This window comes from Theropithecus gelada, chromosome 15, assembly GCF_003255815.1.
Source record: "Theropithecus gelada isolate Dixy chromosome 15, Tgel_1.0, whole genome shotgun sequence".
NCBI classification, from domain to species: Eukaryota; Metazoa; Chordata; class Mammalia; order Primates; family Cercopithecidae; genus Theropithecus; species Theropithecus gelada.
In genome coordinates, this window is record NC_037683.1 from 8,269,561 (window position 1) to 8,296,986 (window position 27,426).

The 27,426-nt window shown below is 45.1% G+C and overlaps 1 protein-coding gene across 2 annotated transcripts in view; it reads right to left on the bottom strand.

Annotated features, from left to right (window-relative positions):
- The window catches only part of FUBP3 (far upstream element binding protein 3), a 59,690-nt gene extending 38,668 nt beyond the window's left edge, over positions 1–21,022 (bottom strand). For both annotated transcript variants that reach the window (XM_025360184.1, XM_025360183.1), the window contains exons 1-2: positions 20,834–21,022; positions 4,453–4,558 (exon numbers count right to left, since the gene is read on the bottom strand). In XM_025360184.1, the coding sequence (XP_025215969.1) occupies positions 4,453–4,558; positions 20,834–20,917 (190 nt within the window). In that variant the 5' untranslated portion in view covers positions 20,918–21,022. The remainder of the gene's footprint in view (positions 1–4,452; positions 4,559–20,833) is intronic.
- Between the last annotated feature and the right edge of the window lie 6,404 nt (positions 21,023–27,426).

Sequence of the window (27,426 nt, forward strand, 5' to 3'; positions counted from 1 at the left end):
GGAGGGAGGGAGGAAGGAAGGAAGGAAAGGGTAGAGAGAAGACCAAGAGGCTAGGTGGCATGTGGGCTGAGCACTGAAGAAAGTCAAAAGATACGGAAGAGGATAGGTTTCTAGGAGGAAGCTGGCTGAGCAGGAGTGGGGCAGGTTAAGAGCTGGGTGAGAGGGGAGAGAGAAGAGACAGCCGTCCAGGCTGCTGTACAGGGTGCACGGGAGAAGCCAAGCTGGGAGGGCAGGCGACGGCCAGGTTGGAAGATCTGCACCTCCCTGGCTACTGGAGGAATGAAACTGGTTGGACTGACTGCAGGGAGATGCTCCAGCTGAAGCATGAGAGACGTACTGGATGGAAAAGGTGCCACAACTGAGACCAGAAGGCAGATTCCTGAACTGGTGGGGTGCCAAGGATGCATATCAAAGACTGCTGGAACATGTGGGTGTCAAGATTGAAGACAGGGAAGGTTAAAATGGCCTGATCCAAAGCTGGAGGGCGGTGGAGTGACTGGTGACAGCTACCTCCCAGGGAGAGGCATCCAGGCAAGGTTTCACACTGAGCTCTAAATTCTGCTCTGGGTTCTAAGCAGGCTCATGAACAGCATTCTGACAGCCGGCTCAAAACCGCCACTCCCTGAAACACAACTAACCCAAATCCCTTTTCTATATCAGGAACAAATCCTTCCCCTTGTTCCACTGCCTAGCACATTAAAAAAAACCTTTATACACACACACACACACACACACACATATATACATATTTTTTGAGACAGAGTCTCGCTCTGTTGCCCAGGCTGGAGTGCAGTGGCACGATCTTGGCTCACTGCAACCTCCACACCCCAGGTTTAAGCGATTCTCCTGCCTCAGCCTCCCAAGTAGCTGGGACTACAGGCGCAGGCAACGGCATCCAGCTAATTTTTTGTATTTTTAGTAGAGACGGGGTTTCACCGTGTTAGCCAGGATGGTCTCAATCTCCTGACCTCATGATTCGCCCGCCTTGGCCTCCCAAAGTGCTGGGATTACAGGCGTGAGCCATAGTGCCCGGCCTTAAATATTTATTTTTCGGAGATATGGTTTTGCCATGTTGCCCAGGCTGGCCTCGAAAGCCTGGGCTCGAGCTTTCACACTACCTCAGCCTCCTGGGTAGCTGGGATTACAGGTGTGAGCCACCATGTCGGGCATCTCTAGGAATTCTAAGAGGAGATGGCCGTTGTTTTTAGATGTGGGAGCTTTGCGGGAAAATTCTTGAGACTCACACTGAAGATTTTAAGGGGACAGCACTCATTTGATTGTAAAAGTTCTTGTGTATTTACAGAGTTTATGATCACAAAACAGAAAATTCACCCCAGGGCCACCGGAACTAAGATAACCATTTAAACTGCTTATCCAAAATAACAAGCTGTGATCTTTTCATATTTGACTGGTGTTCGAACTCCCTAGGCCAAATAGGGGTGACTGCATTATCGGCATTTTTGCCTTAGCAGAAAGCTGTAATGCAAATTAACCTTTTTATCTTTTCGGGGCAATCATACTTTGGTTCCTCTTGGGAGACAGCAAAGTAAAAACTAAGTTGTCTGCCCCTGTGCACATAGCCCATTAAAGGACAGTGTCTCTTTGGCCCAGTGTTTCCAGAAATCAAAATCAATATATTTCACAACTCATTCAGCCTTTCACAACAATTTCACAATTCAGCCTTGTTTTTTTCACTCACTGCGTGGAGTTGAAGTGTTAAAACCTGTGCTTGCAGTGAGCAGGTATCTGCTGTGTCCTCTGCATAAGGAATACCTAAATATTTGCAAATGAAGCCCTCTAGCATTTTGCAGACATTTTTCTCCCATTAGTCCATTGCCCACACATTTGAAAGAAATTAGCACTAATAAAGACATTATCAGTATTGACAAAGAGAACTGGGTCACAGGCAGATGTAGTTGACTTGGCCAAGATCACCCCGTAGGTCCAGAATCTCACTTAAAACCTCGGGTTCATTAGTATATTGCGTCTTTTCACCTCTTTGTTTTGATAACCATATTTTTTTCCATGTCTACCTTTTGGGGAGTAAGTCTTTACAAACAGAAAATGACCTTGGTTTATCTTTTTCTTCCCTCTAAATATGAACCTCTCCTATAGCAAGAAGGAAAGTTTCTGTGTCGTGCTGAACCTCCTGTCCTCCCTGAACACCTGGTCTTATGTGACCATAGGCTGTATTTGAAGAAAAAGGAATTTCCCTCAGGCTTTACATTCTGCGTTAGAGCTCGATAAAATGAATCCTGTCTTCTGGGGAGCACTGCTTAAATCACAGGATTACACATATTGTTTTCTTCTCCAAGCTCTTCTCCATGTGTAGAATTTGAGTTCTGCGTTGGTCTCAGCGTCTGGGGACTGCCACAGCCCCATTTTGTCACTTGTCTTCTGGTAGGGGGAAGGTCACTGGGCCACTCTCTTAAGAGAGTAAGAATGTGAACAAGCAGATCCTGTGAAGGGAAGTGATGTTCATGTTTACCTGGCTGCCTTCTGGGCTCACAGTCTTGCTGATGGTGTGATGAAAAGTTTAGAAAAGCAGAGGCAGACCAAGCCGCCGGAATTCTGGCACATTTTTCTTAGCAATAAAGATTTCCAAAGGCTGTGTAGCTGTTTGTTTGGCTTGGCTTGGGTTATCTTTGACAGAGGCTACCAGACCACTTTTTTAGCAATATGAACTTTCTAACTTTCCCTTGAAGCAGGGTTCTTTAACCTTTAGGAGGTTGAAGTTCAGTCCTCTAGAACTTTTTGGAGGTGTTATTTGGGTCTATTTAAAAACGTTTCAACTCAGCCATAAAAAAGAATGAGATCCAGTCATTTGCAACAACATGGATGGAACTGGAGAGCATTATGTTAAGTGAAATAAGCCAGGCGGAGAAAGACAAAAATTGCATGTTCTCACTTATTTATGCGATATAAAAATCAAAACAGTTGAACTCATGGACACAGAGAGTAGGATGGTTACCAGAAGCTGGGAAGGGTAGTAGGGGACAAAAGGGGCTCGGGGAGGTGGGCAAGGGGGGTTAATGGGTACGAATAAGACCTACTATTTGATAGCACAACAGGGTGACTATAGCCAACAATAACTTAATTGTACATTTTAAAATAAAGAGAGTAACTGGATTGTTTGTAACTCAAAAGATAAATGCTTGAGGGGATGGATACCCCCATTTTCCACGATGTGCTTATTTCACATTGCAGGCCTGCATCAAAACATCTCATGTACCCCATAAATATATACACCTATGCAGTCACAAAAATTATAAATAAAATAAAATACTTCAACTCTTAAGTTAACTAAAAAGAACCTTAACATAGGGTTTATTCAGGACATTGAGATTTGTGAACAAGTCTATGAACTGGAGAATTTAAAAATGCACTAGGAGGCGTGGTGGCTCATGCCTGTAGTCCCAGCTACTTGGGAGGCCGAGGTGGGAGGATCACTGGAGCCCAGGAGTTCAACAGCGCCAGTGCACTCTAGCCTGAGCAGAGTGTGATCCCATCGCTAAGGGGGGATTAAAAAGAAAACCAGAATTCCTAGAGACCAGAGAAATGATTCATGGCAAATTATATTTTTCTATGTACATAAAAACATGCACTTTTGGGAGAAAAGATTATACGATACATACTGCTCTACACCTTCATTTTTCACATAATACATCATAGAAATATGTACAAACATAAATGACTGGGTACACAGCGACAGAAAAAGAACACAGAGAAGACACCGACTCACTTGACTACATGCAAATTCATGTCAATCTAGTGTATTTCACTATCTCTTCTATAGTAACAGGAGACAAAATATGATAAAGATGCCCAAGCTCTCTACAGAAACACATCTGATAGATAACTCTGCCAGAGTGCTGGGGATGGCCCCTTCTAAGTGTTCTAAAATTCTTTTGGGGATGGAGTAGGGTATATAAACCAGCCAACAAAACAACAAACAAATAAATGAATTAAAGAAAAGGGATGCTTCTAGAAAAAGCCTGACATAAATGGGAATGGTGAAAAATCTGGCAGCCAGACTGTAGAAAGGTCACCATTCTTCTCTTTAAGGTCAAGATGTAGCCACAGCTTCCCTTGAGGCATGCACCAAATCGTAGCTTTCTTTGGAGAAAGTGGGAACTTCAATTCCCACGCGCACTGAAGAACAGAGGGCTAAATCAAACAAAATTCTCAAATAGGTCAAATTACTTCCAAGCTGATGCTCAGGGGCCAATTCTTTATCTCAGAGCCCAGTGAAAAGATTTCTGTATTATCAAGGCAAATAGGAACTCAAATGCTGAAGGACTGCTGCAAAAAATCATCCTAAATACTTCCCTTCAACCATTCCTCTCGACAGAGTGACACTTCAGAGAGTCGTTAAGGTAATGGCTGACAAATTCAAACTTAACTGGCAGGTTCACTACCACCTGAAAGGCAAAGATATTTCTGGCAACTTACCTCCATCATCCAAGGGCCGTTTTTGTACTCCATATCCATATACTGAGGGGTCCACTAGAGGTGTGGAATTATTCAAGTGAGGAATTGAATCAATTTTAGCAGCAATCTACAGAGAGAATCAGATTTAAACACTCAGTAACAAACCATGGCTCTATCTGAGGGAGAAAGACAAGTGTCCTCTTTAAAGGGCTGTTATCCCATTTCTCCCCTGACCTAGATTAATGGAAGGCAGCACCACAAGCGCACAAACACTTTTCACTGTTAAGTGAGTTTTCTTTTGGTCTTAATAATAATGTGTCTTCAGAGTACTTTCAAAAATGTGTCTCTACAAACAAATTAGTATTCTTTTTCTTTTTTTTTTGAGACGGAGTTTCACTCTTGTTGCCTAGGCTGGAGTGCAACGGCGTGATCTTGGCTCACGGCAACCTCTGCCTCCTGGGTTCAAGCGATTCTCCTGCCTCAGCCTCCCAAGTAGGGATTACAGGCATCTGCCACCACGCCCGGCTAATTTTGTATTTTTAGTAGAGACGGAGTTTCTCCATGTTGGTCAGGCTGGTATTGAACCCCCAATCTCAAGTGATTCGCCCGCCTTGGTCTCTCGAAGTGCTGGGATTACAGGCGTGAGCCACTGCGCCCGGCCGCAAATTAGTAGTTTTAAGTCACCTCTTAATATATAGGCATGTCACATCTTAAGAAAAAAAAAAAAGCAAGCCAACAATTGAAGAACTTTCTTCAGAAAGTTTAGGTTTTCTCACAGGGTTCGGTTATGCAACAAATTCCCCAAGAATATTTGAATGGCCTTGTGTGCTCAAATGTGACAAAGGGGTATCACTCTGTCATCCAGGCTGGAATGCAGTGATGTGATCATTGTTCACTGTACCCTCAATTTCCCAAGCTCAAGTGATCCTCCCGCCTCAGCCTCCCAAATAGCTGAGACTACAGGTATGCACCACCATGTCCAGCTAAATTTTTTAAAATTTATTTATTTATTTATTTTTGAGATGAAGCTTTGCTCTTGTCACCCAGGCTGGAGTGCAATGGCATGATCTCAGCTCACTGTCACCTCTGCCTCCTGGGTTCAAGCGATTCTCCTGCCTCAGCCTCCCAAGTAGCTGGGATTACAAGCGTGTAACACCACGCTCAGCTAATTTTTGTATTTTTAGCAGACAGGGTTTCACCACATTGGCCAGGCTGGTCTCAAACTCCTGACCTCAGGTGATCTGTCTGCCTCGGCCTCCCAAAGTGCTAGGATTACATGCATGAGCCACAGCGCCTGGCCTATTTTTTAAAATTTTTAATAGAGATGAGGTCTCAATATGTTGCCCAGACTGGTCTCGAACTCCTGAGCTCAAGCAATCCTTCTGCCTCAGTCTCGCAAAGTGCTGGAACTAGCACTTTGGCTAATCCCATGGCTCAAAGGTGTGAGTCGTGGTGCCCGGCCTGACAATTCCTTAGGAATACACCCATCCTATAAACTTTAATCTCTATAAACTGATGTGTGATCTATAGAGATGTAACTTAAGCTTGTCTTTACTGGAAGTGTCCAAACAATTTCAGAAGGATTCCTGCAGCAGAGAAAGGGAGATGATCTCTAAGAGCTATTTCAACTTCTAATATTTATTGTCAGTGAAAGGACAGAACACAGCTGTTAAAAATTTCCCCCAGAAACAAATGGTATGCAGAACTTCTTACTTATCTACTCTGTTCTCAGCAGGAAATTATATGTGATCTTCATAAGAAAGTAACTCTTTCATTTAACCAAAGGAATATTTACAGCAACTGCTCTTGATGTTAGTCCCTCAGTTAAAGTTAAAAAACAGGGGTCTATCGGGGGCAGCTAGCACAGCTGTCCCCCAGAGCAAAGTCTTCAGTGGTAGCTCTGAGCTAGTCCAAATGTTCCCAGAAGTCTCAGACCTATTGGGACCAACAGAAATTACCTGAAACAAACAAACAACCAAAGACAATCATGATACTGAAAACCAAATGCAGGATTTAAACAGCAGACATCAGCCCTTACATTTATAAGTTGTGTGATGTTGAGGCAAGTCTCCTTCCTCTCTGCATGATGCCCCAGGGTAATACCACATAGTTCATAGTTTTTGAAAAGATAGTAAGATCCCTGAAGGCAGAGGAATACTTGAGCACACCAAAATACTACACTATGGTTGCAAAACAAGGCAATTCACCCAATAAATGTTAACTATCTACTGTGTGATGGGCTTTTTGAGGCACTGGAGCTTTTGTGGTGAGGGAGAACCACCAGGCCTGGTACTTAAGAGTCAGCAGCTGGGGGAAGTTAAAGGTAAACCAGATAATCAATAAACTGATCATTTCAGCAGGTGATAAGCATTACCACAATAAGAGAAGATAATGTCACACAGAGCATGCTTAGGAAGCTGCTTTAAATGGGGTGAACGGGAAGGCCACTGTGAGGAGTGACATCTGAGTCCTACGTGACGATGAGGAGCTGGCTACATAAAAATCTGAGAAAGTATGTTCTACACAGAGGAACTTGTACAAACACCCTGAGGCAGGAGCAAGCTTGGTAGGTATGAGCCTGGAAAAGAAGTCAATCTTGCCAGCGCGGAAGGAACTAGATATGTTCCAAAGGTGGTAGATTCATACTGGACCCTTTCAGGTCATGGTGAGGAGCTTAGACTTTATAGGAAGGCTGATGGGCAGCTAATACAAGTCTTAAGCAGCAGAGTAACTTGCTGATTTATGCTTCTAAAAGATCCCCAGCCAAGAGCATGGTGGCTAGCAAAGGTAACTCCAGCACTTTGGGAGGTCAAAGCGGGATGACTGCTTGAGGCCAGGAGTTCTAGACCAGCCTGGGCAACACAGCGAAACCCCCATCTCTACAAAAAATAAAAAATTAGCTGTGCGTGGTGGTGTATTCCTGTCGTTCCAGCTACTCAGGAGGCTGAGGCAGGAGGACTGCTTGAGCCGGGGAGTTTAAGGTTACAGTGAGCTATGATCGAGCCACCGCACTCCAGCTAGAAGATGGAGCGAGACCCCATCTCCAGGAAACAACAAAAAAGATCCCCTTGACTGTGAGGAGACAAGATACGAAGAAGAAAGGAAGGAAAAGATAGTCCAAGCCAGACTCAGTCTTAGAAGACATTACTGTAGTCTAGGTCAGGGTTTGGCAATCTACAGCTGGTGACCACTTGCTTTTGTAATTACAGTTTTGTTAGAACACAGCCACACTCATCTCAGAGTGAGAGACTGACTCAAAAACAAAACAAAACAAAACAAAAAGACAGGACCCCAAACACAAGCTCTATATGACCTTATACCAGCTCCCTTTAAATGACGCCTCTGGGCTTCCAGATCTTTTACCTTCCTTCTTTTATTTTTGAGACGGAGTCTTGCTCTGTCACACAGGCTGGAGTGCGGGGGCGTGGTCTCGACTCACTGCAACCTCCGTCTCCTGGGTTCAAGCAATTCTCCTGCCTCAGCCTCTTGAGTAGCTGGGATTCCAGGCACGTGCCACCATGCCTGGCTCATTTTTATATTTTTAGTAGAGACGGAGTTTCACCATGTTGGGCAGGCTGGTCTCAAACTCCTGACCTCAGGTGATCCACCCACTTTGGCCTCCCAAAGTGCTGGGATTACTAAGTCACCACGCTTGGCCCTTTTCTCTTCCTTCTAAAGTAGCTAAATTGTATTCCTGAGTCCTTGGCCTGCCTTCTAACGTATGTAGTAGTTTCATGTCATTTTTCCCTTCAAAGTTGCCATGATAAAGTGTTACAACAGCTTCCTATTCCTAATTTAGATTAAATCAACAAGTGTTCTTCCAAAATGTGACTAAGCCTTTCAGGTTTCTTCTTAATTCATGCTTACCTCATTATCTACAATTTGGGAAATTTCCACTATGAGAGAAGTAGTACAGAATAACAGTTGACATACAGCTCTGAAGTGAGGAAACTGCATTTGAACCCTGGTTAAACAAATGTTGGGTATAAATTCAACATTACAATGTATAAATCACATTTATACTATGGTGTAGACTATGTTACACTATACTGTAAAGAAGCAATATACGGCCGGGCGCAGTGGCTCAAGCCTGTAATCCCAGCACTTTGGGAGGCCGAGACAGGCGGATCACGAGGTCAGGAGATCGAGACCACCCTGGCTAACACGGTGAAACCCCGTCTCTATTAAGAAAAAAAATACAAAAAACTAGCCGGGCGAGGTGGTGGGCGCCTGTAGTCCCAGCTACTCGGGAGGCTGAGGCCGGAGAATGGCGTGAACCCGGGAGGCGGAGCTTGCANAAAAAAAAAAAAAAAAAAAAAAAAAAAGAAGCAATATACTCCTTCATTCTTCCACATACAACCTTGTTCCAAAAAATGATTTTAAATGCCTAATAAAATAGAATTAAAATGTAATGAGTGCTACTCTGCTAAAACCACTTTAAATATGCTATCTCATTTATTCCTCACCCTGATTCTCTAGCAGGTTCTCGGCTCACTGCAACCTCTGCCTCCCAGGTTCAAGAGATTCTCCTGCCTCAGCCTCCTGAGTAGCTGGGGTTACAGGCATGCACCACCATGTCCGGATAATTTTTGTATCTTTAGTAGAGATGGGGTTTCACCATGTTGGCCAAGCTGGTCTCGAACTCCTGACCTCGAGGTCTGCCCGCCTCAGCCTCCCAAAGTGCTGGGATTACAGGTGTGAGCCACCGTGCCCGGCCTTATTATTTCCATTTTAAGACAATAAAAACTGGGGCTCAGACATGGAGTGACCTGCCCAAAGTCACCCATCTTATAAGTGGCAGAAACAGACTGCTCTATTTTATTCCTTTCTTAATAAACTTGCTTTCAGTTTACCATAAAAAACAAAAAGGTGGCAGAAACAGTATTCAAACCCAGATCTTCCTGAGTCTGGAGTCCAAGTAAATAGTACATTGAAGGTTCAATGATATGGCAAAAACCATAAAGGAGGTACACAAATCATTGAAGTTAGAAAACATTAATTTTCTATTTTCAATTAATTATTCCCAGTGTCCATTTTCAAGACTAAAATTCTCTGACCACTTGGCTGCTTCCTTCCCTCCACCTAATATTTTCTTAAACATATCTCAGTTCCCAAGGACTTAAATAAAGTCTAATGACTTCCAGAGCACAGAGCCCAAGCAATTCTTCACACAATTGATCATTTTAAACAGTAGTTACTTAAGGGAAGTGAGGTACAGTCCTCAGTTCATAACGGTGTAGGCCAGGAGATAAAAGCCAGGATGGTCCACAAAACCAAGGCCACTCTCTTCTTAACTGCAAGCGTGACCTTGAGCGGACTCTGCTACCAATTTTCTACCACACAAGTTATTTTCCCTTTTTAGGGGGAGGCAAATGGGTTATCTCACTACCCGTGCTATTTTAAGCACAGTGATAAATGAAAAATAAATCAACGTCACAGACACTTAACCACCAGTAGTCAGAGGAAACTCATGGGAGGAGAGTACTGGACCAGGAATCAGTCAACAGTCCTGATTTTCCAGCCAGTTCTTCCCTTTTGTGACCTTGGGGAAGACCTTCACGAGCCTTGCTCCTTGGTGTCTTCACCTGTAAAATGCAGAGGCAGACTAAACCAGTGTTTTCCCAAGAAAAATGCACAAGGTGAGGCCGGGCGCGGTGGCTCACGCCTGTAATCCCAGCACTTTAGGAGGCTGAGGCGGGCGGATCACGAGGTCAGGAGATCGAGACCATCCTGGCTAACACGGTGAAACCCCGTCTCTACTAAAAATACAAAAAATGAGCTGGGCGTGGTGGCGGGCGCCTGTAGCCCCAGCTACTCGGGAGGCTGAGGCAGGAGAATGGCGTGAACCCGGGAGGCGGAGCTTGCAGTGAGCCAAGATCGCGCCACTGCACTCCAGCCTGGGCGACAGAGCGAGACTCGTCTCAAAAAAAAAAAGAAAAACGCACAAGGTGATCTTGGGAGGTACATGGATGAATGTTTTTAAACTTCCATTGTTCTTACAATTATCTTCTATGCATGACAAAGTTTTCCACTTATGATATAATACTGACTTAGTTCCCTTTTAAAAAATATTTTAGGGGCACATGTTCTCAGGATCTCCTTGGTGATATGTCACTGGCAAAAAAAAAAAAAAAAAAAAAAAAAAAATTTAAATAGGCCAGGCATGGTGGCTCATATCTGTAATCCCAGCACTTTGGAAGGCTGTGGTAGGAGGATCGTTTGAGCCCAAAGTTTGACACCAGCCTGGGCAACATAGTGAGGCTTTATCTCTACAAAAACAAAAACAACAAACCCCCAAAAACCTAGCTGAGTGTGGTGGCATGAGCCTGTCGCCTTAGCTTCTTGGGAGGCTGAGGCAGGAGGATCCCTTGAGCCCAGGAGTTCAAAGTTACAGTGAGCTATGGTTGAGCCACCACACTACAGCCTGTGCAGGAGCCAGACCCTGTCTCTCAAAAAAACAAAACAAACAAACAAAAAATATATATATGCATATATATTCAAAATAAATCTGGCTGGATACAGTGGCTCACGCCTGTAATCCCAGCACTTTGGGATGCCAAGGCTGGTGGATCACTTGACCAGCCTGGCCAACATGGCAAAACCCCGTCCCTACTAAAAATACAAAAATTAGCTGGGTGTAGTGGTGCATGCCAATAATCCCAGCTACTCAGGAGGCTGAGGCAGGAGAATTGCTTGAACCCGGGAGGTGGAGGTTGCAATGAGCCGAGATTGAGCCACTGCACTCCAGCCTGGTGACACAGCAAGACTCCATCTCAAAATAAATAAATAAATAATCTAAATTTAAGAATATTAAATAGTGTACTGAAGGTTCAATGATATGGCAAAAATCATAAAGGTGGTACACAAATCACTAAAGATAGAAAACATGGCAATTAATTATTCCCAGTACACATTTTCAAGACTAAAATTCTCTGACAGGTTTCATAACCAAAGTAGATCACCTTACAAATCCAAGTAAAAAATTGCAAATAGCCCCACAACTTCATACTTATTAGAACTCTATACCAATCAGAAATAGGCAAAGCCACCTGAATGCCATCCACATATGTGTCCGTGCTACTCAACACAGATCCTGTTGATTCGCATGGATACAGCAAGCAGAGGTGGAGACTCACACTGGCATCAAGGGCGTGGGAACCCAACTTGCTTCCCCAGACCCTGAGTGGCACAGCCACCCAGAGAGGCCCTGCCTGGGAGAAAGGGAGGTTGGACTGCAAGTCTCTACTTCCCACAGTGGGAAGAAACAGTATGCAGCCAGGCAAGTAGCCCCGTGGCTAAGAACAAGTTCCTAAGACAGGCTTGGAGTCATGGGCCCTAGGGGCAGGTCCCAGTCCTGCATCCCACTACCTAATGTTACAAAGAAGACAGTGCATCAAACATACTGCCTGCTAAGTGCCTGACAAGTGTCCTCATTTAATTGTCACAGCAACCTTCTAAAGTAGCTACTATTCTCCTTACTGTGGGACTTGGAACCAGTTTGCCTGGAATTGTATTCACAGGGATAACAAGATAACAAATGTAAAGCACTAGAAACAATGCCGGGTGCACAGTAAGGAACCAGAAATGCTTGCTATTTTAACCTCTTATTGAAGAACAATAATGACACAGAAAAATACATGGATCATAAGTTTATAGTTCCCTGAAGTTTTGGATACTAAAATACCTATGTAACTAGCACCTAGATCAAGAAACATCACCAGGACCCCAGAAGTCTGCCTCATGCCCCCTTCAGTCACTACCCACCCCACCACCCAGGGTAACTTCCTAATTTCTAATACTATTGTTTTTAAAATTATTACTATCATCAATTATTTCTGCATTACAGATGAGAAAACAAGGCTGAAACAAATAACTTGTCTAAAGCCAAACTAGTAAGTGGCAGAACTAGAACTTGAACTCATACTGTCTGAACCTCAAGTCTGTCTCTTAATAATCACATCACAATGCCATTCCCCAGGAGTTTTGTGACCATCAAATGAAAGAACATATATAAGAATCCTTGCCTGGCACCCAGCACAACATGGGCTCCATGAATGACAACTTTGTTGTCATCAGAGATGGAGCCCCGGCTGATCCTGCCCTACTTACTGGCAATAACTGAAATAAAGAATTCTATGACAATTGAATAAGATGCAGCTCTCCTTGGGAGGTTTTCCTGACAACCTCATCCCTCCTATGCTTAGGCAGAATTAAATACTCCCACATTTGTGTTTGCAAATCACCTTATAAACTACATCTAAATAGCATACTCTCACTGAGTGACCTGTTGGTTATACTGTCTCCCCACTACCAGAGCTGAGGACTGGAGCTGTCTCCATCATCTTGGTACCCTCAGGACAAAGAGTCCTTAATTAGGAGCCCCAGGGGTTAGTTTTAGAGAATTCACGACTTCCCAAAATTACATCCCAAACTATTTAAATATTTCTGGGGAGAGGTTCAAAGTTTCAAGAGTCTCAGAAAGGTCCATGTTCTGAAAAAGTTAAAGAACAACTTTCCTAATGTATAGCAAAATACTTGGCACATAGAAGGTGCTCCTTAAACACCCGTTAAATTTAAAGTGGATATGGAGAGGCCCATCTGTAGGCAGAATGCTAAGACGATCAGGTGAGGCTCTACGCCGAAATACTGTTCCGAGTGGGTCGCTCCCACCAAAGGCCCTAAATGTGACACGCCCATTAGCTTTCCCCTTCCATTTCATTGAATTCCACCAACAATCCCCTCCAATGATCTGTTTAAAGACTGCTAGGTTGGGCACGGTGGCTCACACCTGTAATCCCAGCACTTTGGGAGGCCAAGGTGGGAGGATCACGAGGTCAGAAAATTCAGGCCATCATGGCCAACATGGTGAAACCCCATCTCTACAAAAAATACAAAAATTAACTAGGCGTGATGGTGCGTGCCTGTAGTCCCAGCTACTTGGGAAGCTGAGGCAGGAGAATCACTTAAACGCGGGAGGTGGAGGTTGCAGTGAGCTGAGATCATGCCACTGCACTCCAGCCTGGTGACAGAGTGAGACTCCATCTCAAAAAAAAAAAAAAAGGCCAGGCAAGGTGGCTCATGCCTATAATTCCAGCACTTTGGGAGGCAGAGGCGGGTGGATCATAAGGTCAGGAGATCGAGACCATCCTGGCTAGCACAGTGAAAACCCGTCTCTACTAAATATACAAAAAATCAGCCAGGCGTGGTGGCGGGCGCCTGCAGTCCCAGCTACTCAGGAGGTTGAGGCAGGAGAATGGCATGAACCTGGGAGGCTGAGCTTGCAGTGACTCGAGATTGCGCCACTGCACTCTAGCTGGGCGACAGAGCAAGACTCTGCCTTTAAAAAAAAAAAAAAAAAAAAAGGCTGCTGCTTCAGCCACCTCATTGAGATGAAAAACTACCCAACTACCTCTGCTAAGGAATCAAGTCCTTCTTAAAATGCAGAGGGCATGGGTTCAATAATTACTGCATATATTAACTATGTGTACCTCTGAGAAAACTGCTTTATCTCCCTCTGGCTCATTATTTTCAAATATAAAATGAGAATTAATAGCCCTTATTAGCTGGGTGTAGTGGCAGCTACTGGGGAGGCTGAGGCAGGAGGATTGCTTGAGCCCGAGAGGCAGAGGTTGCAGTGAGCCGAGACTGCGCCACTGCACTCCAGCCTGGGTGAGAGAGACAGCCTATCTCAATTTATAACTAAAATGGAGAGAGAGAGAATTGATAGTCCTGGTCCTATCTTACCTGGTGGTTGTAAAGCCTGAATTCCGCACTAAGATAAAACCACTTACAAACTTGTCTTAGTTATCTTTGCACTGGCCCAGCATCCAACAAGCAGCCCTGGACTCAGTAGATCTTCAATTAATGGTAAGTAATCTGAATCAAATCACTGCTTCCAATCACGCTACTCAGTCTTACAAGTGATTTGTAACCAACTGGTATTAGAATAAAAATGTAGGCCGGGCGTGATGGTGTATGCCGGCTATAGAGGCTGAGGTGCGAGGATCCCTTGAGATCCAGGCTGCACTGAGCTGTGATCGTGTCACTGCATTCCAGCGTGGACAACAGAACATTTTCAATTGGGATGATTCTAAGATAAAGTATCAGAATAAAGACTACACAGCAGAGAAGCGGAGAGAAAGGAGTATGAATAGATAGCAGATATAACATGAGAAAGCACAAGAACCAAAATAACATGGTGAAAATTTTCCAGATCCAGTTAGATGGACACTCTGAATATCTAAAGGTTTGAAGAGACTGCTGAAATTACCTAGCTCCACATTTCCTGACGTTTGATGCACAGAATGTGATTTGGTTCCAGGGAAAGAGGGCATGAAGTGATCTAACTTCAGGACATTTACAAAACACATCCTGCACCCCTGCGGGAGTTAACGCAACAAAACACATCCTGCACCCCTGCGGGAGTTAACGCAACAAAACACATCCTGCACCCCTGCGGGAGTTAACGCAACAAAACACACCCTGCACCCCTGCGGGAGTTAATGCACACAAGCATGTTAAAGGTTCTGACAAGTCCTAAAGAAGTCAATTCACCTTTATTTAATCCTGCATTCCCCAAACTTAACTGCCCATGATCTCTTTTCCACGGAAGATCTTTAAACAGCCTACGGATCAAATGCTAGGGAAGGCCAACCCAGCCCAAGGTCATGCATCGGCTTCCAGGCGACTCAGACCTCCTAACTCTCCATCCAGAGCTCTTTCCATTAGAAATTTCAAATAAAAACCAGAGGCGACTCACTCACAATTTAGAAAAAGGTAAGTAAAAAACTGTCAATTAGGCATCCCAAAGAACAGTATAAAACAATAGCAAGATGGCGGGAATGAAGGCAACCCGGAGAGTGTGAATGCCTCACATCAAAAGCGCAATAGCTACTCAGCTCCTCCCGATTATCGCTGTGCAGGCTGTGGGAGCAGTGTGGCCAGATCTTTTCTAGGGAAACCAGAAATCTTTTTTTTTTCCTCTTTTGAGACAGAGTCTCACTCTGTCGCCCAGGCTGGAGTACAATGATGCAATCTCCACTCACTGCAACCTGTCTCCCAGGTTCAAGCGATTATTGTGGCTCACTCAGTCTCCCGAGTAGCTGGGATTACAGATGCGCGCCACCATGCCTGACTCATTTTTGTATTTTTAGTGGAGGCAGGGTTTCACCATGTTGGCCAGGTTGGTCTTATCCTAACCTCAAGTGATCTGCCTGCCTCGGCCTCCCAAGTGCTGGGATTACAGGCATGAGCCACTATGCCTGGCCAAAACTTTTTTTTTTTTGAGATGGAGTCTTGCTCTGTCGTCCAGGCTGGAGTGCAGTGGCACCATCCCAGCTCACTGCAACCTCCACCTCCCAGGTTCAAGCAATTCTCCTGCCTCAGCCTCCCGAGTAGCTGCAACTACAGGCACCTGCCACCACACCTGGCTAATTTTTTATATTTTTAGTAGAGACGGGGTTTCACTGTGTTAGCCAGGATGGTCTCGATCTCCTGACCTCGTGATCCACCTGCCTCGGCCTCCCAAAGTGCTGCGATTACAGGCGTGAGCCACCATGCCTAGCCCGAAATCTCATTTTTTAAAAAATACAAAATCACTCTAGTTTGTTTTTTTGAGACAAAGTTTTGCTCTTTTTGCTCAGGCTTCAGTGCAATGACGCGATCTCGGCTCACTGCAATCTCGCCAAGGGAATCTCTCCCAGGCTGCAACCTCGCCCAGGCTGGAGGGCAGTGGCACCACCCCGGCTCACTGCAACCTCCACCTCCCGGGTTCAAGCAATTCTCCTGCCTCAGCCTCCTGAGTAGGTGGGATTACAGGCATGTGCCACCGCGCCCAGCTAATTTTTTTGTTTTTAGCAGAGACGGGGTTTCTCCATGTTGGTCAGGCTGGTCTTGAACTCCCGACCTCAGGTGATCCGCCTGCCGTGGCCTCCCAAAGTGCTGGGATTACAGGCGTGAGTCACCAAGCCCAGCCAAAAATCACTCTAGTTTCTAAGCATTAGTGCTGTGTGGGTCAAATAAAGCATGCCTGCAGGCCCACTGTAAGTCTTCTATAGCTCACAGGTCACAAGTTTGAGAACTGTGGTCTAAGTAAATTTCTATCTATGAAATAACTGGTACTTCAGAAGAAACCAAAGTTTGATAATACACATGGGCTATCAGATTTTAAAATAAAGACAGTCAGGCATGGGGGTAAGGTGGCTCACACCCATCCCAGCACTTTGAAAGGCTGAGGTTGGAGGATTGCTTGAGGCCAGGAGTTTGAGACCAGCCTGGGCAACATAGTGAGACCCTGTCTCTATCCCAAAATAATTACATGATAAATTATCATATTATAAATGTTCTCACCTGAAAATGAGAAAAGCCTTAGAGACATACAGTGGAATATATAGTTCACGATCTACTTTCCAATACCCAATATGAAGTTCAGCACTTCCGTTAACATGTGGTGGCGCATACACCCTCAGTGATGTCACCAAAACCCTTTAAGGAAGACCCACTCTGCCAGGTACTCTACTGGATCCCAACAAGGTAAAGCTACAGGAGCAGCCCATGGATTTCCTGCAGACACTAGTTTCCTTCAAGTGTTTATGAAAGCTAAAATGAGTGTACAGGCAGGGGTTAGTCCCTTGAGAAATGATGACCTGAGCTATTCAATCACTGGACATGTACAAGACAGTCTCAGTGGAGTACCACTCAGATCTCTTGAGTGCTCAGTACACTCAACTGAACCGGGAGTCAAAACCATGTGTTAAATGAGCCTCGCAGGGTGAACACACTGGCCAATGAATGGAGGCTTTTTCTTTTAATGGTAGATGTACAGTGTTCTCTTAAAAGGAAACTCAGTGCTTGTTCTAAAAAGCCAGAATCGTAAAGTAACTAAAGCTCTAAATCAGCCCAAGGTATGCAGCACACATCCCAAATTATCTAGTGCTCAGGCTTAAAGTGTGAAACAGCAGCACTGGGAGAGATTTTCAGGAGGAATGTGGAACTTCTGAGGCCCCCACACCAATCAACATTTCCCCAAAAAAGGTGCCAGTGAAGAAGAGATTTGGGCCTAAAAATCTGTCAAAAGGTTACTTTCTACTAATTCTACAATGGCTTGGTCACACTCATTTGAGTGTAGTGCCACCACGATGCTGAACTTCAAGAAGCACCATTTACACTGCATTCTGTATCAACATTATGTGCTGTAGTTACACAATCCAGAGGCATTGAGTGAGTCTATCTAGATCAAAACATATCTAATGCTTTTTTAAAAGCATTAAAAAGCATTAGTAGTTTCTCAGGAGAACAATTTCTATGTAGGTGATGACTGCCAGACAGCTGGCTGGTCCAGCTTGTGGAAGGCTGCTGTCAACCTACAACGCACTGTGGTATCACACTATCCTAACAAGCGATTGCTTGCGCGTGATGACAGGTGCTACTAAATTATCAGCGGTAGACTTTCTAGGAATATTCAAAAATATTTTTAGGAAAACTGAACAACATAAACCAGACTTGGATCTACTCATTCAGAGGTCCCCTTGCAACCTAGACAGACAGGATAAAGACGGCCGTGGAACATCATTTTGTCTTATCTGAACTAGTTGAAGAAACACTACTTCTGCTAACCAGCCAATGACTTGGGAAAAGTAGACAAGATGTTTTTTAATATCCAGCAATTTTTTAGATCTTCATCCATGGAACTGAATGAGATCACATTTCTTTCTTTCTTTTTTTTTGAGACAGTGTCTCACTCTGTCACTCACGCTGGAATGCAGCAGAGCAATCACGGTTCACTGTAGCCTTGATCTCCATGCTCAAGCTATCCTCTTGCCCCAGCTTCCCAAATAGCTGAGACAATAGCTGAGACTGCAGGGGTGGCCACCACATGCAGCTAATTTTTTAAATTTTTAGTAGAGACAAGGTCTCACTATGTTGCCCAGGCTGGTATCAAACCCCTGAGCTCAAGCAGTCCTCCTACTTCAGCCTCCCAAAGTGCTGGGATTACAGGCTTGAGCCACTGTGACTTGCCCAGATCACATTTCTACTACCCTATAGAATGGATGTAAATTACCTGCTTGTGCCAAACATTAACTCACTAGACTTCACACTGCTGGGGATAATTTTTACATTTTATTTGACATCTTCAGAGACTTCTTCTCAATCTAAGAATGCCACGCTCAGAGTAAACCAACAACTGATGCACTTTGCTGCAAAGAGTCCAAAGGATATACACGGAGGCTTCAAGATGTCAAGAGGGAAAGCCTAGTTGATAAGGTGTTGGACTTCACACACCAGACTTAATAGAAACTGCAGGTTCAAATCCCAGCAGGGTCAACTGAGATTCTATTAAGATCTGCTAGAAAAACTGAGCATGAGACACTTCACTGTCTGACAAATTTAAGAGGGCCTTACAGACTGTCTCTGGGGTTTATGAGGAGACATAAAAGGGGAAAAAGCTTTGCATTTAAATAAATATACCGTCTTTTAGTTCTGTTTAATGGTGAGAAAAATCACATCTCTGCAACATGCTGTGTATATAACAAAGAAACAGAAGTATCACCTTCCAGATGCCCAAATGAGATCCTCTGAGTAAGTTTACATCAGCATACAGTATTACAGATTTCTAACATTCCATTCTTGCCCAATGCAAATCTATATGCAATAAACCTAAAATTACCCACCAACCTGTTTTTTTCTTTAGTTTTTAAAGGCCATCAAATCCTTGGAGATAGTATGGACCTCCAGCTGTTAACATTCAGAAGGAACACACTTACAGCCCTGTCTCCATTGGGCTTATTACTGCTCCAGTCAATGGTGCATTTCAGAGCTGAGAACAAATCCAATGAAGTTTTCACTGCTAGTAGTAAACACCACTGCTTCAACAATCCACATTAGGTCAGCATTTAACAGAGGGTTTCCCTCTGGAGCAGGCTGTCCAAGAATATGAGTTCAACCACTCGCTCAAGAGAAGCGGAATGTCTTCTCAATGGTTCAAAATTCACTTTATGTTCAACTACAGGCCTTCTGCAAACTGAGGATCTGAGCCCTTTAAGGCAGTGACTATAATTCTTCCCGGACATAGAAGGCCAACAAGTTGACTGTCACACATCAGCACAGAGCGAAAGCCACTACATATTAGTAGCCAGTGAGAAACAAGGTTCAGGACCCTGTACTGTAGAGGAGAGCACCGTAACACACCAGCAAGCAGAGTGGTGGAAGGGGAGCTGGGTGGTATGTTCATCCATTATAGCCATGGGTGGATCTGAAGTCTAAGTAAGATGGATACTCACTACCGTACTGGTTGGCACCTAGGCAGTAAAGTAACAATTCATCAGATAAAATTTTAGGTGGAACCACAGGTTTGGAAAGTTCTAGGATCCAATATAATGTCTATAGGAGCATCAATATATAACATGAAAAGTCAGTATCAGGGAAACAGGTAGGGTTCCCTCCCCTGGAATACTGGAAAGAGATGTAAAGACCGTATCTTCAAGCGCCCGAGTGAAGACCTTCTTCTAACACAATGACTCCTGTGGCTTTCTGTTAGGAATCAAGCAGTAATTAGTTATAGCCCAATTTTTAAAGTATCAGTGCGCTTACAATTACATAAGAAGAGAGGAGAACATAAGACATCTAACAGCGGAAGTTGAAGTGTTAGGGCTAACTTGTAAATAAGTTTGAGATAAAATTTAAGAACACGTTCTGTTCTAATGAGTATTTTTGGCAGGTCCCATATTCACTCTCTAGGGAAGCCTGGAGCCTTTTAAAACCCAGTTAATTTAACTCTGACAGAATGTACGACATTGTCAGACAGTAAAGTTTCAATGTCGGAATGAGGCCATATCATTCTCCCAAGCAGAGGCAAGATTGCCAGGAGAAATTTCTGCCTCTTGGGGACCACCCCCACACATGTAACACCTCCCTCTCTCCCCTCTCCAAAGAGCACCCTCACATATAAGATGCCCTCGAGTTCCTTCTACTCAACACAAAGTCTAAAGACGTCGTTCCCCAAGTTTTAACAAGCTACTGGGGGTGAGACAGCTGCTTTACGTCTACACCCAGATCCTCCCCGTGGGCTTCCCGGACCCCTCCCCTCGCGAGGTTCAGAACCCCGCGCTGGCTACACTGTGGGTCCACGCTGGCCGCTGGGGCACGATGGGGCCAGAAGCTCTAGGCAAACCCTTTTCCAGCGACTTCAAGCACCTGGGAGACCCGCCCGACAGGTCGGGCCTGGGCCTCGCAGTGGCGCCTTATCCCCCTGGCTCCTCCCGGCTGTAGGAACCCCACGGAACGGCCCGGCCTGGCTGAGACATCGGTTCAGGCTGCCTCCCGCCCCCAGGCCCGAACTCCTCTTCCCCGCCCGCCAGGCCCCGCCTCGGGATCTCGTGTTCCTGCCAGCCGGCTGCGCCCGTACCTGTCGGACCCGGTGCAGGGCGTCCACGAAGCCCTCGGCCTTCATCCCCACAGGAGCGCTCTGCCCCTGCACCAGCTCCGCCATTACCGCCCCCGCCGCCGTCGCCCCCGCAGCCGACGCCGCCGCTTGGCTCCCCGGTCCGGCCTCCCGCTCTGCTTGGGGACCCGTAGCCGGAAAAGGAAAGTCGCCCTACTTCCGGCGGAAGGGAAGCCGGGACGCTCGCAGCTCTCAGCTAGAGGAGCCGCGTCTGCGGGGGCGGGGTCAGGGCACGTGACCTTCGACCGATCGGAAGTGGGGGCGGGAGGGCAGCGCCGGGGTGGGTTCAGATCGCCAGGCAGCCGTCGGTCTCCAGGGTCCGGTCGCGACCCTTCCCTTCCCGGGCGAGATGTGGTCCAGGATCGTCGATGGCATCTTGACAGGTCCCTGAGGCTCGGATGTGGTCCCGAGGTGTCCTCTGTCGGCCGTTTGGAATCTCAGAGGGACTGACGTGGCTCTCCCAAGACGACACCCTGAACGTGGTTCATCAAAAGCCTGGTCCTGGGCAGTCCCTCCCTGAAATGGCTATTAGTTGGAAAGTTGGGGGCTGAGCGCTTTGAAATGGCATTGGGACAGCACCACAGAATGTCAGCGTCCCACGTTTGCGGGGAGTCCTGGGCCCCAGTTCTTACACTGCAGTTTGCATGAGGATGGGCCGCCGCCACTTCCGCCTGGGGCTGTCTGGTGACGCCCCCAGGAGGGACGCGCCCACTGAAAAGCCAGCGTGGTGTCAACTCTGGGACTCTGGGGGTGCAGGAAATACCACAGGACCATCGTTACTCCCATGCCTGCTGAGTCAAAACTGTATTGCAGGAGGCTTCTTGCAACGCCCATGTAACTTTAATGGAAGTGACTAGGTACAGCTGTTCTACAGCAAGGAAGAAATCTTAGTGCTAGAATTCAGTTGAGCCTTTGAATTGGCTCTTCTTATAAGTGAGCAAACAAGTAACAAGGTTTAGGAGGCGCCCATTTTTGTATTAGCACGATTGCCTTTGTGCATATTATTTCCCAAGCCCTATTATGACTAGGAATTGGACTTAATGAAGAACCATGTTGTCAAACATTTTATGCCCATCTTGAAGTTGTGAAGGAAGATAAGCACCAAGAAAAGGAAATAAAATCCAATATGGGCCAGGTGCGGTACCTCACGCCTGTAATCTTAGCAGTTTGGGAGGCCAAGGCAGGCAGAACTCTTGAACCCAGAAGTTCAAGACCAGCCTGGGCAGCATAGTGAGACCCCGTCTCTACAAAAAATATAATTAGCCGGGTGTGGTGGCATACACCTGTAGTCCCAGCTCCTTGGGAGGCCAGAGGGGGAGGATCACCTGAGCCCTGGAGGTCAAGGCTGCAGTGAGCTATGATCCCACCACTGCAGTACAGCCTAAGTGACAGCAAGACGCTTTCTTGGGGGAAAAAAGTCCCATATGACTTTCCTTGATGACCCCACCCTCAACCCACACTGTGTCATTATGCCAAGAGAGGTTTGGGCATTCTAAAGAAGTATGAGGAATACTTGATCAATAACATAGCATAGTTCTTTATTTGTGAATCACTTCTCTCCTAGACTATGAGTTACTTTAGAACAGAGATTTATTTTTCCCTGTATCCCTAGGGTTTGGCACATGGTCGGTGCTTAGTAAACTTATTTTGTATTCAATAATGCCAAGTAGAATAATTCATAAATTACGGAAAAATAAAAGAATTTGGCAAAATTGCAAGCTTGAAGATCACTTTCAGGAAAAATATTTCAACCCCTGCTCAAAAGTACATAGCTTGCTGTGTTGTTGAAGTGCCAGCATGAGGAGGATCATGCCAACACATCCATTTATTGCCCGTTCTGGGTGTGTTGAGCGTTTTAACTTTGCTTCTAAAAATCAAGGAATGGCAATGGTATCAACTTTCACGAACACAGTTGTTCACGTGAACCCAATATCAGTGATAACTTCTGTTTTGAATTTTTAAAATATATCTCTGAGGTTAGAATGTTGATTCATGCATAGTCCAGCTGGCTTTGCCTATGAATATAAATAGTGAAAACAAGGCTGTTGGCCCCAATATAAGTTATATTCCAAGGTTTGGTCCAAAGACCGGAGAATCTGTAAGTAGGAAGATAGAGTTTTGTTTCCCCCTCTTTTACTGGTTGAGTAACTTTGAACAGGTCACTTATATTTGGGGGCATAGAAGATGCAGATGACCCTGTCATGACCACTGTTAATTGTTCTACTAACACCCTAGACTTCATCATCTTATTATAGCACTTACCACAGTTGCTTTTAAATCATCATGCAGTTATATGTTTATTGTCTGCCTTTTCCCCTAGAATAAAGCCTCTGCTGACATAAGGTCTATGTTTGTCTTGTTAATTGCTCTCCCTACCACCTAGCACCAATGCCTGACATTTGATTGGCTCTTAGTATTTGTGAAATGAAGGAGAATGATCTTGTCCAAAGAAGACAGGGAAAGATTCTTAGAGGTTAAAAAAGAAAAATTCGGCTGGGCGTGGTGGCTCACACCTGTAATCCCAGCACTTTGGGAGGCTGAGACGGGCAGATTACCTGACGTCAGGAGTTCGAGACCAGCCTGACCAACATGGTGAAACCCCATCTCTACTAAAAATACAAAAATTAGCAAGGCGTGGCGGTGGGCACCTGTAATCCCAGCTACTTGGGAGACTGAGACAGGAGAATCGCTTGAACCCGGGAGGCAGAGGTTGCAGTGAGCCGAGAAATGTGCCATTGCACTCCAGCGTGGGCAAGAAGAGCAAAACCTTGTCTCAAAAAAAAAAAAAAAAAAAAAAAAAAGATAAATTAGCCAGGCATGGTGGCAGGTGCCTGTAATCCCAGCTACTCGGGAAGCTGAGGCGGGAGAGTCACTTGAACCTGGGAAGTGGAGGTTGCTGTGAGCCGAGATCATGCCACTGCAGTCCAGCCTGGGCGACAGAGCAAGACTCAGTCTGAAAAAAAAAAAAAAAGAAAGAAAAGAAAAATCCACATACTGTGGTTGTGAGTAGTTTTGCAAACCTTTCCTATTGATAACATTGCAATGCCCCTAGATACCACCAACTAGAAGCCACACTAAAATGAAATTGTATCAGTAAGGAGAGTCTAGGTTACGCTACAGTAACAAGGCTTAAAACCTCAGTAGTTTACAACAATACAGGTTATTTCTCACTCGATACATGAACATGGTGGTGCCTCCACTACATATCCTATTTAGTCTTCAGCCAAGGCTGATAGCAGCCTCTGTCTAGAACATTAAACTTCATCAGGGCAGAGGAAGAAGTGAGTGACAAAGCGCGAACTGGTTTTTAAAGCTTCTGCCTCAAGTGCTAGGCGCTACTTTTGTTCGTGTTTTATTGGTTGAAGAATGTGTGCCTGTTGTCAATAGGATGCAGAAGTATGAAGCATACATTGGCTTTTTTTTTTTTTTTTTTTTTGAGACGGAGTCTCACTCTGTCACCCAGGCTGGAGGGCAGTGGCCGGATCTCAGCTCACTGCAAGCTCCGCCTCCTGGGTTCACGCCATTCTCCTGCCTCAGCCTCCCGAGTATCTGGGACTACAGGCGCCCGCCGCCTCGCCCGGCTAGTTTTTTGTATTTTTTAGTAGAGACGGGGTTTCACTGTGTTAGCCAGGATGGTCTCGATCTCCTGACCTCGTGATCCGCCGGTCTCGGCCTCCCAAAGTGCTGGGATTACAGGCTTGAGCCACTGCGCCCGGCCTACATTGGCTTTTAAAGCTTTGCCTAGAAGTGACTGGCATATGGCACTTCTGCTCATGTTTAATTGGTCAAAGCAAGCTGTGGCCAAGCACTGATCAAGTGGCAGAGAAATATAGTCCATCTCCAGGGAGAAACAGCAAATATGTTTGAATAGTAACATGATTTTTCAAATAAATCAAGAGAAAAAAAATAAGCATGGAGAATGTTGTACAGTAGATTTTAAAGGATATAACATGGGTGGTTTCCAGCATTCATTAACTACCCTAAAGACCCTCAGCATCCGGTCATTTGTAATTTGGGGAAGCTTTGCATTGCCATCCCAAGATCTGCGTTGTTTGTATCTCTAAGGCAGAAATAGCTTATAGCAATAGATCGTGAGTGAGAGGATTCTCCATTTAGAGACTTTTACAGGTCCTCAGACCAGACCTTTTCCAATGTCAAGGGTCCACTGGAATGTCAGCATGTCAGCATGAAATCTGAAAATTTAAAAATAGAATTATGAAGACTCTCCAATACTGACTGAGGGATACAGGCATGTCTTAGAGCAATAGGAGTGATCCAACTATCAGAATAGTGCTTTGTCTTAGTATCAGAGAGTAAATTAGAATCTACCTTTAATAGGGAATGCGTGTGTGTGTGTGTATATGTAATTGTTACTTAGTGATGGGACTGTGTTCTGAGAAATGCATCACTGTGTGAACATCTCAGCATACTTACACAAACCAAGATAGTATAGCCTACTACAACACCTAGGCTATATGGTGTAGGCTATTGCTCCTAGGTTACAGACCTGTACAGCATGGTACTATATGGACTACTATAGGTGGTTATAACATAATGGTAGGTATTTGTGGATCTAAACATATCTAAACATAGAAAGGATCCAGTAAAAATACAGTGTTATAATCTTTTTTTTTTTTTTTTTTTTTTGATGGAATCTTGCTCTGTCTCCCAGGCTGGAGTGCGGTGGCATGATCTTGGCTCGCTGCAACCTCCACCTCCCGGCTTCAAGCAATTGTCTCTGCCTCAGCCTCCCAGGTAGCTGAGATCACAGGCGCCCACCACCACATCCAGCTAATTTTTGTATTTTTAGTAGAGACGGGTTTTCGCCATGTTGGCCAGGCTAGTCTTGAACTCCTGACCTCAGGTGATCCACGTGCCTCGGCCTCCCAGAGTGCTGGGATTATAGGCATGAGCCAACTCAGCTGGCCCCTCAAAATTAATGATGTAGCTAGTTATAGAGCTCTGGATTGTAAATAATTCTCCTTTAGAACACTGAAGGCATCTCTTATTGTCTTCTAGCATCTCATATATATGTGTGTGTTATATATATACACATACACATACATATATACACACACATACATATATATAAGATGTATGTGTGTATATATGCATATAAATATATATATATACATTATATACATGTATATATATATATTTTTTTTTTTGAGATGGAGTCTCACTCTGTCACCCAGGCTGGAGTGCAGTGGTGCAATCTTGGCTCACTGCAACCTCCTCTTTCTGGGTTCAAAAGATTCTCCTACCTCAGTCTCCTGAGTAGCTAAGATTACAGGCATGCACTACCATGCCTGGCTAATTTTTGTATTTTTAGTAGAGACGGGGTTTTGCCATGTTGGCCAGGTTGGTCCCCAACCCCTGACCTCAGATGATCTGCCCACCTTGGCCTCCCAAAGTGCTAGGATTACAGGTGTGAGCCACCACGCCGGCTCCAACATTTCTTTGAACAGTTTTATTGCTGTGCGTGGTGGCTCACTCCTGTAATCCTAGCGCTTTGGGAGACCAAGGTGGGCAGATCACTTGAGGTCAAGAGTTCGAGCCTGGCCAACATGGCAAAATCCTGTCTCTACTAAAAATACAAAAATTAGCCATGCATGGTGGCACATGCTTGTAGTCCCAGCTACTCAGGAGGCTGAGGCAGGAGGATCTCCTGAACCTGGGAGGTGGAGGTTGCAGTGAGCTGAGATGGTGCCATTGCACTCTAGCCTGAGTGACAGAGCGAGACTCTGTCTCAAAAACAAAACAAAACATAACAACAGCAACAAAACAAAAAACAAGAAACTGCAAACCTACTTTCCAAAGTGGTTGTACCAGGCCAGACATGGTGACTCACCTATAACCCCAGCACTTTAGGAGGCCAAGGCGGGAAGATCCCTTGAGCTCAGGAGTTTGAGACCAGCCTGGGCAACATTGTGAGACCCTCTCTCTAAAAAACAAAACAAAACAAACAAAAACAACAAAATGCTTGTACCATTTTTTAGGTTTTTTCATTCTTGTAAGCAACATGTGAACATTCCAGTTTTCCAGTTTCTTTACCTACTTGACAACATTTGAGTCTGGTCGCATTTTAAACTTTAGCCACTTTTTTTTTTTTTTTTTTTGAGACAGGATCTCACTCTGTCACCCAGGTTGGAGTGCAGTGGCGCCATCTTGGCTCACTACAACCTCCACCTCCTGGGTTCAAGCAATTTGTCTGCCTCAGCCTCCTGAGTAGCTGGGACTACAGGCACGTGCCACCACGCCCGGCTAATTTTTGTATCTTTAGTAGAGACGAGGTTTCACCATATTGGCCAGGCTGGTCTTGGACTCCTGCCACCTCGGCCTCCCAAAGTGCTGGGATTACAGGTGTGAGCTACCATGCCTGGCCAACTTTAGCCATTCTAATAGGTGTGTTGTACCATTTCATTGTAGTTTCAATTTGCATTTATTTATTTATTATTTATTTATTTTTCCGAGACAGAGTTTCACTCTTGTTGCCCAGGCTGGAGTGCAATGGCAAAATCTCAGCTCAGTGCAACCTCTGCATCCCAGGTTCACAC